The sequence below is a fragment of the Grampus griseus genome, assembly GCF_964374135.1.
Source record: "Grampus griseus genome assembly, chromosome: 2".
NCBI classification, from domain to species: Eukaryota; Metazoa; Chordata; class Mammalia; order Artiodactyla; family Delphinidae; genus Grampus; species Grampus griseus.
The window spans coordinates 172,485,069-172,504,725 of NC_139018.1; the positions used below are offsets into that span (position 1 = coordinate 172,485,069).

General features: G+C 39.3%; 1 protein-coding gene across 1 annotated transcript in view; it reads left to right on the forward strand.

Annotated features, from left to right (window-relative positions):
* The window catches only part of MRC1 (mannose receptor C-type 1), a 97,295-nt gene that overhangs the window by 58,369 nt on the left and 19,269 nt on the right, over positions 1–19,657 (forward strand). Inside the window, exons 14-23 of the mRNA XM_082649110.1 lie at positions 12–99; positions 1,279–1,423; positions 3,324–3,365; positions 4,627–4,790; positions 5,834–5,901; positions 7,181–7,281; positions 8,622–8,764; positions 9,384–9,498; positions 13,917–14,083; positions 16,858–16,960. Coding sequence (XP_082505236.1) covers positions 12–99; positions 1,279–1,423; positions 3,324–3,365; positions 4,627–4,790; positions 5,834–5,901; positions 7,181–7,281; positions 8,622–8,764; positions 9,384–9,498; positions 13,917–14,083; positions 16,858–16,960 — 1,136 coding nt within the window. The remainder of the gene's footprint in view (positions 1–11; positions 100–1,278; positions 1,424–3,323; positions 3,366–4,626; positions 4,791–5,833; positions 5,902–7,180; positions 7,282–8,621; positions 8,765–9,383; positions 9,499–13,916; positions 14,084–16,857; positions 16,961–19,657) is intronic.

Below are 19,657 nucleotides of genomic sequence, written 5' to 3' on the forward strand. Positions count from 1 at the left end.
GTATGTTGCAGAGCTAGTGGAAGCTACCACGAACTGTTTTGGTTGGGACTGACATATGGAAGTCCTTCTGAGGGCTTTACTTGGAGTGATGGATCTCCTGTGAGTAATTTGACTTAACATATCATTTTCTTACTTTATCATGTATTTATTTGGGTATTAACCTTTTGGCTTACTCCAAATTTTTGGTAAGATGGGTTATTATGAGAGCTAGAGACCTTTTTCTATGCAAAATGAATGCTGCTTTAGGACCATTATTCTGCCCCTGTCCCAGGACAGTTCTCCTGTTCACCCAAGGTGGAACATGGTGGACTGGCTGAAAAAAAATTAGGAAACTCCTTCCCCTAATTGATATAAAATAATGTCTTCATTCTCTCATGCCAAGTTGGTATGCAAGTAGCTAGACTTCTTAAAAATTGAGTGTTTTATGACCTCTTGTAGACTAGGAGGTATGGAAACAACTTTCGATATTCCATTAGAAACCATTAGGCTTTGTCAGACCTCTCCATTCTCAGGAACGGGGAAGTGAGAGGCTGTGGCACGTGCTGACCATCATCACAGGAAGTGATTTTGTATACTTTCAGTTCTACTTCCTGTCCCAACCCATCAGCAACTTTTCAAGGTGCTCGGTAGGGTGGATTACTTGATGGCTCCATTGTTAACATGGATTTTATATTTAGATCTCTGGAAAATAGATCATGATGCTTATTCTAAAACCTTGTGGGCTATGATTCCACTCTGAGAACTCCGCAGAGGACCTAATCCCAGCCCTCCATTTATTTCCACTGTTCACTTTGGCAACGTTTGGTAGCTTCCTTAGTAACATTTCATAAGTCTTTTCTTTTGTAAGGAGAACTAATTATATTTCTCTCTCCTACCCCTCTAGTAAAAAGAAAGTTTCCAGTATCACAATGAAATATTATCCTTTAAGAATGAGTTATAAATTGAGGAACTCCCAATACTGAGAAGTGGAACTTTTTGCCAGGTTTTACCTGTATACAAATCCCACTTTCATGGCCCTGGATCCATTCTATTTAATAAGGGGGAAAGAAAATTTTATAATACTTAATAGCATACTCTATTTGACTTCAGAAGTTTCATTTAATGAAAGCTATTTCTTTCCCAGCTGTGTTCATAAAACTTGTTTGCAAAACAAACCTATTGTGAAAAAAAACTGAAGCGATTAAGAAATGTAAACATCTTTCCTTTTGTGTTTGGTTGGTTGATTGGCATTGACTGATAAAAATGGCTGATGGTTGTAATGTAATGTTTCTAATATAGGTTTCATATGAAAATTGGGCTTATGGAGAACCTAATAATTATCAAAATGTTGAGTATTGTGGTGAGTTGAAAGGTGACCCTGGTATGTCCTGGAATGATATTAACTGTGAACATCTTAACAACTGGATTTGCCAGATACGAAAAGGTATGATGATCTGTCCTCTCCTTTATCTCAGATTGGAGAACTAACCTCCAGTGATCCCAATATCTTCCCTTTATCTGTGGAACCAAACAAACAAAATAAGGGAATTGGCAGGGGCCATCATTTCACAGGATAAGAATGAAGTCGCTGAGCACAGATAAATGTTCCAAAGGAACAGAAGATCAAAAGGCCACCCGGGAGTCCTGGACCAGAGTCACATCCTCCAAAATAATTCCCACGAGCTGCGGTTCTCGCTCAGGTCCTATAGGCATGGGAGTGGGTAGGTGTTCTACTCTGTAAGCAGAGTAATGAGGGTGCAGTTTCTGTTTGGGCATTTCCACCCTCTGACCCACGTTAGTCATCCAATAGGTGAAAGTCTCCCTCAGCCTGAATATGCTGCTTATGGATTTCTCAAGGAAATGTTCAGTCAAAGAACTGGTACCATTTTGAGGCCCCTGATGCTGTAAGACCCACCATGTTATTGATGGCCCCAAATGATCAATGCATACTTATCCGTCATGATTTGTGACTCAGAAAGTTCCACATGTCCAAGTCAGATTCTTTTCAGATAAACAGGTCCACCCTTGAACCAAAATATGTATCACTTCCTCTTCTGTGGACAGATAAATGGAACCACGTCGCCCCCTGCTGTCGGGGATCCTTGGCTACTGTTCCAGCTCCATCGCTAAAGATACTGTGTCGCTCTCCTACTGTCTGTCTGCTTATTTTCCTCACTCTGGCTTAGAGGAGTGTTTCCAGTGTTTTCAGAATGGAAGAATAAATAGTGGCCAGTTTTTCTTTAAAAGTCTCTTAGCTACCAAAGACTAATTTCCTTTTGTATTATTAGTAGCTCTGTTCTTACAGATGTTAAATTCATTAAACCCAAAGCTAAGTAACTTGAGTCCTTTTATTGGATTCCAGCAAAGTCCAAGTATTAGTAACTACTTGGAAAGAAAAATATTTTATGTAGTGTTTCATAAAACAAACATTTAGTAAGAATAAGTTTTCTTTTCTTTTTTATTTATTTTTGGCTGCGTTGGGTCTTCGTTGCTGCAGGCGAGCTTTCTCTAGCTGCAGCGAGCAAGGGCTACTCTTCGTTGCGGTGCACGGGCTTCTCATTGCAGTGGCTTCTCTTGCTGCGGAGCACGGGCTCTAGGCGCACAGACTTCAGTAGCTGTGTTGTGTGGCCTCAGTAGTTGTGGCTCACAGGCTCAGTAGTTGTGGCGCACAGGCTTAGTTGCTCCGCGGCATGTGGGATCTTCCCGGACCAGGGCTCGAACCCGTGTCCCCTGCATTGGCAGGTGGATTCTTAATCACTGTGCTACCAGGGAAGCCCCAAGAATAAGTTTTTTGAAGAAACTATATTTTGTAAATAAATAGTTCGTATTTAATGGTTTCAAATAATGAAAATTTAAGTACTTTCACAGCTCGTTATAAGATGCACCACTGCAAGACGAACATCTGTTGAGTACTTTCTAAACACAAGGAACTCACATTTTACCCCATCTCTTTACGTGTGTGACTAACTCCTTTTTGCAGTTGAGAAAGTTAAGGGTAAGACATTTAACCCCCAAACTGAGATTTGAACTTAGACTTTCTGATTCCAAAACTCATGTTCTTTTCTTTCTTTTCTATGATGTTACTTTTGGGGCCTAAAAAACTGTCTTCTAATTTCTGGTGGTATTGTTGAACCTGATCTGATTAACTCTTAACTCCTGATTCTGTTTCTCTTTATTCTTCTTCCCCACAACTGATAGGAGAATTGAAGATTGGGAGGGAGGAAGAGAAAGAGAGAGCAGTTAAGTTTTTAGCTCTATTGACCCGTGAAAATAGTGAAACAAGAAGGATATGTAATAGCACAAGTTCAAGCACTGTTTATATCTAATTTTCTTTTGTTTTCCAGGACAAACACCAAAGCCTGAGCCAACCCCAGCTCCTCAAGACAGTAGGTGTTTCCTTTTTTCCTGATTTCTATATTGATAGAAATAGAAAATAGATTCATTTTTTTCCTCTTTCCTTTCTCAATGGAAAAAAAAAAAAAAAACAAAACCAAAACAGACAAACAAACCAAAAACCTTACCCCAGGAAGGTGGAGAGAAGAGGTTCTTAATATCTTTGAGAATCTCATGAAAGTTTGGCTCTACTCCTCCAGACAGATACTTCCATGCACAAACGTAAGGCATGTTAATATCACTTCTCAGCTTTCATGAATCAAATCCACGGCCCTCATGTATTAGTTTCCTATGGCTGCTGTAACAAATTACCACAAGCTTGGTGGCTTAAAGCTACACACATATATTCCCTTACAGTTCTGGAGGTCAGAGATGTGAACTCAGTTTCCCTGGGCTGAAATCAAGGGATAGGCAGGACCATGCTCCCTCCAGAGCCTCTAAGGGTGAATCTCCTTCCTTGTCACAAGCTTCTAGAGCTGCATTCCTTGCATGTGTTGGTTCATGGCCCCTCCCTTTATCTTCAGAACCAGCAGTGTAGCATCTTCCTCCGTTTGCCACATCACCACCTTCTTCTGTACTCACATCTCGCTCTGTAAGGATACTGATGAATTACATTTAGGGCCCACCCAGATAATTTAGGGTAATCTCTCCAGCTGAAGGTTCTTAACTTAATCATGTCTACAAAGTACGTTTTCCTGTATAGCAGTCACAGATTCCAGAGATTAAGACCTGGGCATCTTTGGGGCTTTTACTCAAACTACTATAGCACAGAATCATGGAATTCCATAGTTGGGAAAAAGCCTTCGGAACCCTCCTGGTACCTGAATTCCTTAGTTCTTCAATTACACATTGAAGCACCCAGGTCCATCTTTTACAAGTTCTTTGTTAGATTTAAGATGAAAGTTGCTTTCTCACAGTTTCCACTCTTTGAACCTAAAACATCATGGGTGCGTGTATGTCAGTCATTCCAGCTCCTATTGGTGAATGTAACATTGGGAGTTCTTTTACCCAATAATGATCATGGAACTTAGCTGAGAAGAAAAGTAACTCTTTTTTACAGAGTTAGTGGAAAGTAGATATTTGGATTTGGGTGATTCAGTCTGTATTGGCATCAACTTCCTTCTTCTGAGCTCTCAGAGCTGCAGATACCTCTGATAGTGCTACTCTGCTCTTTTCACTCTTGTGTGGCATACATACCAGATTCTTGAATTTGTCTAAATAAAATTCATCACCTTTTTTCCACTAATTTTTCAGATCCACCAGTCACTGACGATGGGTGGGCTATTTACAAAGACTACCAGTATTATTTTAGCAAAGAGAAGGAAACCATGGACAAGGCACGAGAATTTTGCAAGAGGAATTTTGGAGATCTTGTTTCTATCCGAAGTGAAAGCGAAAAGAAGTTTCTATGGAAATATGTAAGCATATGATTAATTTAAGAATGGAACAGTGACATGTGCTAAGCAAAGACAATGTCTACGATTGCTACCCCATGGTGCAATTTCCAATTATGTGCTGAATTTGAACCTCCTAAGGTCAGGGGTAAAGATGTGAGTGTCAGGGCAGGGGTGCTGGGTATTGGCCATCGCAGAAGTGAATGACCTGATTGCTGGAGTATTCAGTGGAGAATCAGAGAACCCAGAAACAGTGTTTAGCCTGGGCTTTGGGAGAATCCAGACTTGATGGCTTTGAGTTCACTAATTTGATTTTCAAAGATTATCGTTCTTAACTAGTTGATATATATCAATCCTGGACCCTTTGTGTTTAGTGCAAGTTGATTATAATTTATGTCTTAATCTTAACCAGATTCTTGGTTAATAGATAGTACAGCTTGATTATTCATATAAAAGTCTTTTTTGGTTGTGCCAAAATTGTCAGCTAACAGTGAAGATATAACTGGTTTCTTTCCAAGCGTCCTTGGCTTGATCTTTCTCTTTAAAAATCTTCATGGCATCTTTATTGTTTTCCAGAAAGGAGGTAAGAGGGAGAGAAGGAAAAAAATAAGTTCAACAGTAACGGAAGAATAAAAATTCATTTGATCACAAAGGTATTGGAGTGTAGCATGACTTATCTCCATCTTCGTAGATATACCGTGGTTTGAAATTCTCAGGATCTTTCCTAATATTGCACCAGTATATTTGTGGGTGGAGAAGTCTTTCCTTAGACACATAATCCCAAATGGCTACTTTGTTTTAAAGAACGTCTTTAATAGTGTCTAATGACATCTGATGTTACAGAGAATGTCTTCAGGTATTTGCTATATAAATGCAGGTTGTTATATAATGTGCATACTTTTCCTTTTATTTCTATGAAAACCATTGAATATACAACAAAGTTTCTGTCTGAATGCCTCCTTAGAAAAGTCCCCAAATAGCCTGCCTCGTTAATCTGTAGGTTTTATTTAAGAATTTGCTTATCATCTAAGTACAGATTGAACTACATGTAAACTTCCATGTTCTAGGTCAACAGGAATGATGCACAGCCAGCATATTTTATTGGTTTATTGATCAGCTTGGATAAGAAGTTTATGTAAGTAAATCAAACTAAAACAACTTTGCTTAGGACAGTGCTGTGATGAGCAACAAAAAGTGATTTTCAGATTTTGGTTCTGCTGAATGAATGTAAAAAAAAATCCTGCTGGGCTCTCCATCTACAAAGCATCTTAAAAACAAAAACCAATTTTTTAAAATCCTGTTAAATATTTCAACATTATGAATCTCCAACAACTCAGACTCTGATTGGATCTTGCAAAATGTCACCTCTCTTTGTTTCAGGAGGTCATCAACTGTTAGTAAATCGTCTGCTAGGAAGATGTATTATACAGATATGAATATTGAAGCTATTTGAAAAATTATTCCCATTTGGACTGTCCTTGGTGCCTAGAACCAAAGGGGCCTTTCGTGTTGCCCCTCTTCCTGCTTTCGGAGCACTGCTTTTGAAGTATTCTTTCAACTGCCTGAAATGCTTTCCCTTCAAAGGAATGACTATACTGTTTTTCATTAGGTTCAGGGACCAGCAAGAGCTGCAGGAGGGAGGAAATTAGTACATTTTGGGGGGTCTCTTTCCTTGTTCATCAGTACCCACGTTCTTCTAAGTTTGAAGAGCAAGTTTGTCTTCCTGGCTCCTGCATAGATGTGTTAACCACATATGTTCCATGTGACTGCTGTTGACATTTTTGGCAAGAAAGACCCAAAGTCACTCTCATTATTTTTAAAGATCAGAAATGTGTGATGCTCCTTTGGACAAGCATCCGTTTTAACCATCCTCCAAATGAGAGGGTCGGATTCGGTGATCTCCTGGTCTCCTTCCAGCTCACGAACGGCCCCCGAATTTCCATAATTTATGGAAATGAGTATTGGCTCACCTACCTTAGGGGAAACCAGAGTAAACATGAAAATCAGAGAAGAGGCCCAGTGAGAAACTCTGTATTCTCCGTCTGTCTGTGGGTGGTTTTGTTTTGTGGGACTCATGCCTAAGAAGTCCTATGGGAGGATGTTTACTTCTGGTGCACTTCCAGGGTAACTGGGATCTCCATTTCTTCTCTCACATCAAGAATAAAAGTACTTCTTCCAGGGAGGGAAAAGAAAGCAGACGAGCCAGGCATCCAGTTACTACAGGAGACCTCGGTTCCCCGGGGGAGCACCCATGACCTGTGGGGGTTTCCTGCTGCTCTCTCTAGAAACCTCTCTTCTCTTTGCTTCGGATGCTGTGCTGTCTTCATCTTGATTGACTTGCCTGTTCCCACCACTAGGCTGTAGCCAACTCTTCTGATTGGATTTTTGCTAAACGGCTGAACTTTCTTTTCCAGTTGGATGGACGGAAGCAAAGTGGATTATGTGGCTTGGGCCACAGGGGAACCCAATTTTGCAAATGATGATGAAAACTGTGTCACCATGTATTCAAATTCAGGTAGATAAGATCACAATCTTCTTGAATCTGCCTTGTGGTGTGACATGTCATTTGCTACGTCCTTAGGCTAAAAGTAGCAAGTTGTGTGCTTAAATCAGACAAGAAAAGGAGAGAGAATCAAGGAGAATTCTAATTTTAGCAACATAACTGTTCAATTTGTAAGGAGAATGGATGCTTAACATTTGCTCTAATTAAATGATACAATCTTCTCACTTCTCATTTTATGAAACATGTTTTCATGTTCTGAATGAGGAAAGTATCCAGAATGTTTATCTATCTCCTTTATCTCTATGTCTTTATCTGTAAAATGGGAAAATAACAGAATGTATCAGTTGTTGAGAAGATTGAGATAATACATCTAAAACACTAAGCAAATGCTTTGTATACAAAGTTTATTAGATTATTATTATTAGCAATTACTGGCTATTTAGATAATAACCTGCAACATCTAGTATGTGCTTTGCTCATAGTAAACTCTCTATAAAGTTGAACTATTATTGGTTTAAGTGAAAGCGCAAAAGGGTATCACATAGATCTTTCTTCTCTCTTGTGTAAAAATGATGTTTGTAGCATAAACCATTTTTGAGAATCCTTATAAAATATAAACACATTTTTAAAATTTATTTATTTTTTGGGGGGTAAGCTTTTTATTATCTTTTTTTCCCCTGTTGGTTATTTATTTTAAATGCAGCAGTGTATACATGTCAATACCAAACTCCCTCACTATCCCCCTTCCCCCCCCCCGTAACCATAGGTTCATTTTCTAAGTCTGTGAGTCCGTTTCTGTTTTGTAAATAAGTTCGTTTGTATCATTTTTTTTTTAGATTCTGCATATAAGCAGTATCGTATGATATTTCTCTTTCTCTGCCGGACTTATTTTACTCAGTATGACAGTCTCTAGGTCCACCCAGGTTGCTGCAAATGGCATTATTTTATTCTTTTTCATGGCTGAGCAATATTCCATTGTATACATGTACCACAACTCCTTTATCCATTCCTCTGTTGATGGACACTTAGGTTGCTTCCATGTCTTGGCTATTGTAAACTAAACACATTTTAAAAAGTGTTTTTCACTCCTGTATATAAAATAGATAAACCACAAGGACCTACTGTATAGCACAGAAAACTGTATTCAATATTTTGTAATAACCTATAATGGAAAAGAATTTGATATATATAACTGAGTCACTGTGCTTTACACCCAAAACTAACACAACATTGTAAATCAACTGTACTTCAGTACAAAGGTTTTTTTTTTAAAAAGTGTTTTTAGAAAAGTTTTTTTAAAAACACTGTTTTTAAGCATGTAAATCTAATTTAACTATTCTGTTCTTTGTCAGGGTTCTGGAATGACATTAACTGTGGTTCTCCAAATGCCTTCATTTGTCAACGCCATAACAGTAGTATCAATGCCACGGCTCTCCCTACCACACCCTCGGTCCCAGGAGGTTGTAAGGAAGGTTGGAATTTTTATAATTACAAGGTACTAAGAAAACTTAGTTGTAGTCACGTCACTGACTAGTGTGGAGAGTAGCAATGCAAATCTTTCAGCTTCAAGTTAGTGTTTGCTTGGCTCATCACTTTAAAAATTTTAGGCAAGAATATGTGGAAATTCCATGTTAAATTCTCTGTGGGAATTGATAGTAGACTTGACGGTATTACCCAAATAGTCGTGCCCTTTGTCCCAAGAGAGAAGAAACTTTGCAAAGAAAGCTGATGGGTAATAAAACTAACAATTTTTTTTCCTTTTTTTTTTTTTTTTTTTTTGCGGTACGCGGGCCTCTCACTGTTGTGGCCTCTCCCGTTGCGGAGCACAGGCTCCGGACGCTCAGGCTCAGCGGCCATGGCTCACAGGCCCAGCCGCTCCGCGGCATGTGGGATCCTCCCAGACCGGGGCACGAACCCCTGTCCCCTGCATCGGCAGGCGGACTCCCAACCACTGCGCCACCACGGAAGCCCTAAAACTAACAATTTTTGCATTTCTATTTAGTTGTGAGCAAATGTATATTTAGCTCTAATCTTCATGGATCATTTTGATTTCTTTAGAGCAAATACTGTTATCTTTATCTAATCCCTATGATTTTTTTCTCCTTCCATCCGAGTGTTTCAAAATATTTGGATTTGTTGAAGAAGAAAGAAAAAATTGGCAAGAGGCACGAAAAGCTTGCATAGGATTTGAAGGAAATCTGGTGTCCATACACAATGAAAAAGAGCAAGGTGTGTGGGCCGTTTTACAGTCGGTGATGAACATAAATATGTAACTTTTTCCCCTAAAATGGTAGAATGTTGCTTATAGTAAATGAATTTTCGGTGTTCCAGAGTAAAGACTAGGAAGGGAAAACAAGCACATGTTGGGAGCTATTTTATTAGCTGTAGGCCTTATGCTGAGCGTTTTACATGTAAGTTGCCTTTCCATTTTCCTAACAAGTCTATGAAGCAGGAATCATTAGTCCCTTGTGAATGAGGAAATGTTCTCAGGGAGCCTTAGATCAGGGAGCTTACAGGGCAAGGGGTAGGCCTGGGAATCAAACTGGGTCTTCCAGCTTCAATTCCATCTGTTTCTGCCAAACCAGTTTTTTCACCAAAGAGTCAAAGAAGAAGAGTAGTTCCAGGAATAAAATTAGAAATTGCTCATTTTCCATTTACTGCTCTTCTAGTCACTTGATATAGAATTTATAATGCAATAAAACTAATTTTTCAATATGAACTTTGAACAAATTGAGAAAAAAACATTTGATAAAACGTAAGGATAAGCCAGAGCTTTGAAGAACAGGATGAAGAAACACACCACTTACATACAGCAGATTGTAAAATTCATTATACTGTGGTCAAGAGAAAGGTACTTGACCCCTTTCACATGGTCTTTTTGGGGCCACCTTACTGGAAGTAGATATTAGGTTAAATTAGTTACTTTAAAAATGATGTTGACCAACTGCGGGCCTTTCAGATGACAGCAGCTAAACTGATGAAGGTTTGGAAACCACAGCCAGCAGCGAGTGAGGACGGTTTGAAAGACACTAGGTTTCACAGCCTGGAAAAGAGGATGTGAACTTTGAAGGATCGTCCCACTAAAGAAGGAAGACTTAGAACCCATGAGTGGCAGTTACAGGGAAACAAATGTAGGCTCAAAATTAGGAGGTTATTCTAACAATTAGAACGAATTGGATGGGATGCTTCGTGAGTTCTTTTAAAGGGCTGTGAAAATGCTTTTGTTGGAAGGTACTGAAATGGGTGCTGCAGAGTCACATGTGTTGACTGGTATGTAGCATGGAAGATGCCCAATACATATTTGTTGTGTGTAGGAATTTAGGAGCTGTCGTTGGGGAAAGATGTAGACTGGATGATTTCTAAGTTCCCTTTTGGTTCGGAGGTTCTTTGACTTCCAAAATCATTTATTGGGAAAAAATGATATACTCAAAAAAGATAAGAAAGAAGAGAGACCTTGGAACGCTGTGTGGCGCTCTCCTAAGTGTTAATTTCACTCCATAAATGCTACCATGTGCTTTCTTGGAACACATTCTTCAGTAACTCAACCAGGCTTTCACTGAGAACCTTTGACAAGTTCAGCAGCCTGCCAGACACTGAAAGAAAAGTGTCAAACCATAGCACACAATAAAAAAAATTCAGGAATATAACACTCACATTTCTCTAACTGGTCTACCACATTCTGGGCTTAGCTACCCAGCAGAGAAACACAATAATTGATTCCCTCTCTTAACCACAAAGAGCTGATTCTTGCCATAACAAAATTAGAACCTGGGTCACAGAGATGTGCAGAAGGGAACAATTTTCAGATAAACTAACATTATTCCTGGCAACACAGGCACACGCTGTTGAATTCTTTTTGTGGTTCTTGGCAGAAAACAAGTCAGTGTTGAAATATTGGCAGGTAGAGCTTTTCCACATTTCATTTCAAGTTGGGGATAAGGCAAGAGTTATGATCTTATTTAGGAAATAAAAAAACCAAAGTAAATATCTACCCATGCTCTTTTCTTTCTGAAAAATATTATAAGAAATTTCTTTTCTTTTTTTTTTTTACTTTGAGTTAATAGAGAAATAAGCAAATCTCTGAGCAGTGTAGTGGCGTCTATTACCCTGCCGAAGAGGAAGCCTGTAGCAATGACCCTTCTGTGGAACTGTTTGTTCATGAATAAACAGATGATCTCCGTGGCCTTCTTTCTATTTTACATTTTCTATTAGTAACCCGAGTGCTGAGTCATTTGGTTTCCTATTTGCATTCAGGAGTCGTGTGTAAGCAGAGTTTGGAAATTGTCCCGTAGAGTCCGTGCTCATTCACTCGGTCCCATCTAGTGTCCTTGGTGTCCACAGCTCCTGGCAGGTGAGGTTGCTGGCCTCAGAAGGCGGCTGCCATGGTGTGGCAGGCATGGGGATGGGCTGCTGGAGAAGGGATGGGGAACATGTACATTTAAGCCTTTTAGAGTTTCTGGATATTTGCCACCATCCTGTCTGCCACAGAACTGATAAAGAAGCAAGAGCCCATATTTGTCCTGCTTTCTCTGAATTTCTCTCCCAGTGATGTGAGCACTTAGCACCAGGATGCCCCCTGGGTCCAAGCATGCGCAGTGGATGTGGATGGCTGCTGACCCCTTAGGAACTGGCTGTCCTGGAGGAGTTCCATTCGGGTAGCTCTTTTGGTTTGTCAGTCCAAGGTGGTGATCATTTGACAGCCTAATGCTTTTTCGTTTTGACAAATAGTTTTTATTTTCAGAACTTTTTAAGGTTAAGAGCTCTCTTTGGCCCCTAGTTATTATTATGTTGGCCAAAAAGTTCGTTCGGGTTTTTCCATAACATCCTTTTTTTTTTAATCTCCATGCCTTTTTTTAAAAAAAAAAATCTTTATTGCAGTATAATTGCTTTACAATGGTGTGTTAGTTTCTGCTGCATAACAAAGTAAATCAGTTATACACATACATATGTTCCCATATCTCTTCCCTCTTGCATCTCCCTCCCTCCCACCCTCCCTATCCCACCCTCTAGGTGGTCACAAAGCACCGAGCTGATCTCCCTGTGCTATGCGGCTGCTTCCCACTAGCTATCTACTTTACGTTTGGTAGTGTATATATGTCCATGCCACTCTCTCACTTCGTCCCACCTCACCCTTCCCCCTCGCGATATCCTCAAGTCCATTCTCTGGTAGGTCTGTGTCTTTATTCCCATCTTACCCCTAGGTTCTTCATGACCTTTTTTTTTTCTTAGATTCCATATATATGTGTTAGCATACGGTATTTGTCTTTCTCTTTCTGACTTACTTCACTCTGTATGACAGACTCTAGGTCCATCCACCTCACTACAAATATCTCAATTTCATTTCTTTTTATGGCTGAGTAATATTCCATTGTATATATGTGCCACATCTTCTTTATCCATTCATCCGATGATGGGCACTTAGGTTGCTTCCATGTCCTGGCTATTGTAAATAGAGCTGCAATGAACATTTTGGTACATGACTCTTTTTGAATTATGGTTTTCTCAGGGTATATGCCCAGTAGTGGGATTGCTAGGTCATATGGTAGTTCTATTTTTAGTTTTTTAAGGGACCTCCATACTGTTCTCCACAGTGGCTGTATCAATTTATATTCCCACCAACAGTGCAAGAGGGTTCCCTTTTCTCCACACTCTCTCCAGCATTTACTGTTTGTAGATTTTTTGATGATGGCCATTCTGACTGGTGTGAGATGATATCTCATTGTAGTTTTGATTTACATTTCTCTAATGATTAGTGATGTTGAGCATCCTTTCATGTGTTTGTTGGCAATCTGTATATCTTCTTTGGAGAAATGTCTATTTAGGTCTTTTGCCCATTTTGGCATTGGGTTGTTTTTTTGATATTGAGTTGCATGAGCTGCTTGTAAATTCTGGAGGTTAATCCTTTGTCAGTTGCTTCATTTGCAAATATTTTCTCCCATTCTGAGGGTTGTCTTTTCGTCTTGTTTATGGTTTCCTTTGCTGTGCAAAAGCTTTGAAGTTTCATTCTGTCCCATTTGTTTATTTTTGTTTTTATTTCCATTCTTCTAGGAGGTGGGTCAAAAAGGATCTTGCTGTGATTTATGTCATAGAGTGTTCTGCCTATGTTTTCCTCTAAGAGTTTGATAGTGTCTGGCCTTACATTTAGGTCTTTAATCCATTTTAGAAGAACCCGAGCAAACTTTTTGGCCAACCCAGTATAATCAGGTTATCTTATTTATAGAAACAGGACACGTGCTAACTAGTACAGGATGACCGTGCGTGAATTAGAAAAATGTACCTCTTCGCGCAGGATGGTAGGCAGCCATAACCCAGATCTGGGTGTACAAAACGGAGGGTGGGGCATAGGGTGGATTTCAGCCTCCCCGGCCCCAGCACCCCAGGGTCCTTGGGTAGGGCACAACCTATACAACTATCTGCAGTGACCCAGATAAAACCTAGACTTTTCTTATGAGAAACAAAGTCCAAAGTTGACGTGATAACATGCTGCTCAGGTTAGAATGTGTTTGTTTTCATGGTAAGTGCTTTTAAATGATAATAAAGACATTGATCACATGCTCGGTATTTATAAATTAATGTATTCTGAGTATTTTTGATATTGGAGTCTTTCCCCTCAAAGTTCACAATGATCTTGTGAAACTTTCTTTCAGCATTCCTTACGTATCATATGAAAAACTCCACTTTTCACGCCTGGACTGGGCTGAATGATGTCAATTCAGAGCACACGTTCCTTTGGACGGATGGCCGAGGAGTGCATTACACAAACTGGGGGAAAGGTTACCCTGGTGGGAGAAGGAGTAGTCTTTCTTATGAAGATGTAAATATCGCTTTCCGTCACCTCTCCATACACTGTCGGTTTGCTTCAGGTCGATGTATTAGTGGTTAATCTTCTGTGAAAAATTCTGCCAGAGTACTCCTTGATCCGGTTCATTCTTGCACATTTTAACTGTTTCAGACTGAGCCAGCCTTGAAGGAAGGGGTATACATTCAGTTAAGAACGCTTCATCTTTGGGTTGGGGGTGGGAGGACATAGACGGTGATGGTAGCGAGGAATAGGGAAAGCCAGCTCCAGTATGGGCCCAGGCTGTCGTCAGCATGTACGCTTGAACCCAGAGTTAGAAATGTTCTCTGCATCAGCTACCCCTAAACTCTTGAAAGTGTTGTAGTATTTGGGGTGTAGTTCTGCAAGCTCCTACTGCTTCTGAAGTTATCATCGTCGTCGTCATCATCATGATTGAGCTACTGTTTGCAGAGTGCTAATAACTATGTGTCAAACACTCTGCTAAGTGCTAAGTGCATTAACCTAAGACACAGACGATTGCTTCTTTTTTAAAAAAATTTTTAATTATTTATTTTTTAACATCCTTATTGGAGTATAATTGCTTTACAATGGTGTGTCCGTTTCTGCTTTATAACAAAGTGAATCAGTTATACACATACATATGTCCCCATATCTCCTCCCTCTTGCGTCTCCCTCCCACCCTCCCTATCCCACCAATCTAGGTGGTCACAAAGCACCGAGCTGATCTCCCTGTGCTATGCAGCTGCTTCCCACTAGCTATCTGTTTTACATTTGGTAGTGTATATATGTCAGTGCCATTCTCTCACTTCGTCCCAGCTTACCCTTCCCCCTCCCAATATCCTCAAGTCCATTCTCTACGTCTGTCTTTATTCCTGTCCTGCCCCTAGGTTCTTCATGACCATTTTTTTTTTTTTAGATTCCATATATATGTGTTAGCATAGTGTATTTGTTTTTCTCTTTCTGACTTACTTCACTCTGTATGACAGACTCTAGGTCCATCCACCTCACTACAAATAACTCAATTTCGTTTCTTTTTATGGCTGAGTAATATTCCATTGTATATGTGTGCCGCATCTTCTTTATCCATTCATCTGTCGATGGACACTTAGGTTGCTTCCATGTCCTGGCTGTTGTAAATAGAGCTTCAATGAACATTGTGGTACATGACAATTGCTTCTTTATTTCACTGTTTTTAATCTTATACCATTGAAGCTGACTAATCAGTGTTAAACACCATTAGGCATTGTGGAATCCATGAAGGCACATAAGATTTTATTCTACCTTGAAGAAGCTTACACCTAAGCTAGACCCCAAGTCTTCTACAAGAAAGATGAGAGGAACAAAATGAAAGTGTGTAATGAGAAGATCAGCTATAAAGCATGATAGTAGTTAGGAGGAAAGAAACTTACCATGGGATGTAGTGATCTAATCAGGCAGCACATATCTGTGGAGCTCTTCATTTGATGGAAAGAAGGCATGTGAGGAAGAATGTGGGTCTTCTTCCCAAGAAGTTTAAAACATCATGATTAGGGAATCATGGCAAGAGGCCGGGGAAGGTTGTGTTAAGTGGGAAAGGTGAATAAAGTCTTTAAGAAAAAGGCACAAGATGGGTTTGGGCGGAAGTAAAGAGCTTTAAATATAGTAGGAGTGTCATGCAGAAAAGAAATAGGCATCAACTTTAGAACGTGGAAAGCAGAATTCAGAGAAATTTAGATGCCCTAAGAAAGAGTTTGGACTTTGTCAGATAGGCAGCAAAAAAAAAAAAAGTTTTGAGCAGAAAAACAATCTCATCAAGATGGCATCTTTATGATAATTAATTTGGTAGCTCTGTGTAGGGTAGATATATTCTGGTTGTGGGTAAGTGACTTTCGGGGGAGAAATTCTTTCAATCCTTATTACATAAATGAGGGCTGAAAAGTAGACTGGAGTGAGATAGGGTTTGCTTAGAAAGATTTCCTGAATGAGTGGTAAATTTCATTTAAAAAAATTCAATGTTGCACAAGTTTTTTCGTTTTTAGAACATAATGAAAAGGAGAAACAACAGAAACAAACAAAATCTGTAAACTCACCTTCCAGGAAAAAAACAACAACACTGTTTTGTTGGTTTTATTCCTAGATTTTTTTCTTAGTGTGTGTAAAAATATAAAGTTTGTATTCCACAAAACCGGAATCAAAACACATATATTGTGTTGTTACAATTTCAGGACTTATAAAATGAAGAGGATTAAATATAGTTTGATAAAGAGAGTGGGAGAGAAATGTTCACGTGCATTGTGTAGTGGAAACATCCTTGTTCTGTGTAGGTTTCCTGGTTTAGAGCAGAGATGCTGAGCCAGGATAATGAAAGATAAGAATAGCTAAGAAGGGGGATGGGAATGAGCAGAGGATCTTTGAAATGTATGGTTAGGGGTTCCTGATAGTTGAGGCTCATGGGATAATGAGGCTGGAGGCTGAGAAGATGTCTCTGGCCCTGGTGAAAGCTGTGGTAGGTTTCAGGGAATTAATGAGATTTCTGACAGCAGCGTTTCTCAGAACCAGCTCCAAAGTTTATCCAACTCTGCTTACTTTTCACTTAAAATAGCAAGGGTTCAGTGAGGGATCTGCGTGAAAACTGGCCAGTAGCATGGAAAGTAGGGATGAATTAAACATGCTGTAGATGAATTAGGACTATCCTTAAAGTTGGAGTTTAGGGATAAAGGATTTTTTTTTTTTTTGCTTATTAATGAATTGGTTTAAATAATTATCCATCCACATTTGGCTTTTTTTTTTTCTTCTCCATGAATATACAGGCTGACTGTGTTCTTATTATCGGAGGGAAGTCAAGGGACGCAGGAAAATGGATGGATGACACCTGTGACAGTAAACGAGGTTATATATGCCGAACACCTCCCGGTAAGTCCTACCGGACCACGCTGGGCTGGAAGAGGTGGGGTTTTTCCATACTTTTTAAAAAGTGACATTCTTCTCAATTTTGCTGTGCGCCTTAAACTGCTCTAAAAAAATTAAGTTTTGTTTTAAAAAAGTGACCCTTCCCTTGCACATCAACACGTTGTTTTTAAAAAAATTTTTTAATTAAATAATTAAAAATTTTTTTTTGGCCGTGCCGTGTGGCATGTGGAATATTAGTTCCCCGACGAAGGATCGAACCTGCGCCCCCTGCAGTGGAAGCACGGAGTCTTAATCACTGGACCGCCAGGGAAGTCCCCATCAACATGTTTATTTGATTCTCACTTTCATCCATGGATGGCTGTGACAGACAAAAAGGATATTTTCCGTAATTTATTCATGAATGTGCCCCCTCATCCATTACCAGAAAGTTTGCACAGGTTAAACTAGAGGTTGAAACTTTTTCTAATCTTGTTAGAAATTTGGGATGCTTGCTTACCTCTACCTTAAAAGTAAAAAATGTCAGAGCAGGGATACCTCACTTCAATTTGTGTAATTTGAGAACCGTTGCCCCCAAACACCCTATATGCCTCATTACTTGTTATATATTCTGTGTCTCTAAAAATGTAGATGTCTTATTTGTGGTCCTTTTTTCATCTTAGGAAGCCTAACTATGGTGCAAAGAAAATAAAACAGATATGTGGATATCGACCAAGAATCAAGATTATGGTCGTGTGCATTTTAGTTTCGAGTGAAATTAGAATAGAAACATTTGGCTACATAGAAGAGGTTCAGAAAATAAAAGATTAGAGATGAGGGTTGAAGTTGAGGTGGGTTGCTGTCACCCTGAGCAGAGGTCTCAGAGGAGCTTGAATTAGAAGCTGCTTGATCTCCCGGATCTAACAAATTTTTCTATACTTTCTGGGGAATCAGGGAACTGATAGCAATTTCTGGCAATGACTGAAAATCACTGAAGATATTTTCAGGTGATTGCAAAGTCCTGCAGGAAGTCTAACCTCCTGTTGATCCAAAAGAAGGTCCAGGCCGTGCCGCTTTTCTCTCTCCGCTACACCCTTCGAGCGCCAGAATCTTAGGCCACTGGTAACGCATCTGTGCTTCCACACTTTGGGGAGAGAGGGGAGTCCCCTTCCAGGAGGGAATGATGGTTCCTAAACTTGTTTAAAATCTTCTTTTTCTTCTTCCTGTAAACACAAGGGATAGAATATTTGCTGCCAACGAAAGATATTTTGACAATTTTTAATGACTTGGGTTTCAGGAAAGGTCGACAGTGTTAACGTGAAAAAGGCAGAATATGAAATTTTGTAGACTACTGATGACGCAAAAAACACTTTGAACCCCCTTAAAAAAAAAGAACAAGAAGGCGATGGAAATGCATCAAAATAGGAATAGTGGATGTGTTTGCATCGTGGGATTAAGACCTTTCGTTTCTTCACTGTACTATTGTATTTTTCTTCATTTATCAAAAACTGTCTCTTTCTTACGCTCTCTCTCTATGTATATATATTTGCATTTATATTATATATAATATGTCTATACATCTATATATATCTCTCTATATATAACAATTATGAGGAAACACTAAAATATTGATGTGGTTAGATTCTAAGTAATTTTTTCCTCATTTTTATGCTTTTCTATATTTTCTAAAATTTCAACAAAGAATGTGTGTTCAGTATTTTTTTAAAACAGTGTTGTTTTCAGGAAGTCCCTGGTGGTCCAGTGTTTAGGACTCAGGGCTTTCACTGCTGGGGCCTGGGTTTAATCCCTGGTTGGGGAATTAAGATCCCGCAATCTGTGCAGCGTGGCCAAAAGGATAAAATTAAATAAATAAAAAGTAAAACAGTGTTGCTTTTATTCATATATATGAGTATGTATGAATGAATATATATGAATTCATGTAAATATATAAAGATACCTAAATAAAAACATGAATGAACACATATGAATGTAAAACACTTAAGAACAATCCCTTGATGAAATTTTAGAAAATACAGAAAAGCATAAAGAGAAAAGATTACCCATAATCTAACCACCTGAAAGTAACCTCTCAGTGATTTAGTTTTTTCCTTATAATTTTTTCTATGAGTGTTTTAATAAACAAGCTAATTGGATAAATGAGCTAATTTCCTGGCTGCGTATAGCCTTTGGCGAAGCTTCTTAAAGCTTTCTCTCAAGCTTCATTGGGCACTTTTAGCAGTCCAAAACTTTTCCCATGTTGTTAAGACAAACCCAGCTCTCTCCAAGCTGGGAAACGATGAGACTGTTTACTTCCTACTGGCTGTAACATGTAAGGATCCGGGGCTGGGTCTCTTGGTTTAATGCTATTCTATCAACACACGGTGGCAGCAACAGCAGAAGAAAGGGGAGGCTGCCCTCCTTGCTGAATTAAAATTGTTGCCTTACCAGATTCTTCAAAAGAAAGTTTGGCATTCTTGGAGTGGCAGAACAGGGCACATGGTGGGTTGGGTTGGTATGCAGTGGAACAGGTTGGAGAATTGGCCAAGACAACATCAGTAGGCAGGGACATCTAAAGCCCTAGACCAGGGGTTGGCAACCTTTTTCTGTAAGAGACAGATTATAAATATTGCAGGCTTTGTAGACCATGAAGTTTTTGTTGCAATGACTCAACTCTGCTGTGATCGCAGACAATCATAGACAGTATGTAAACAAATGAGCGTGGCC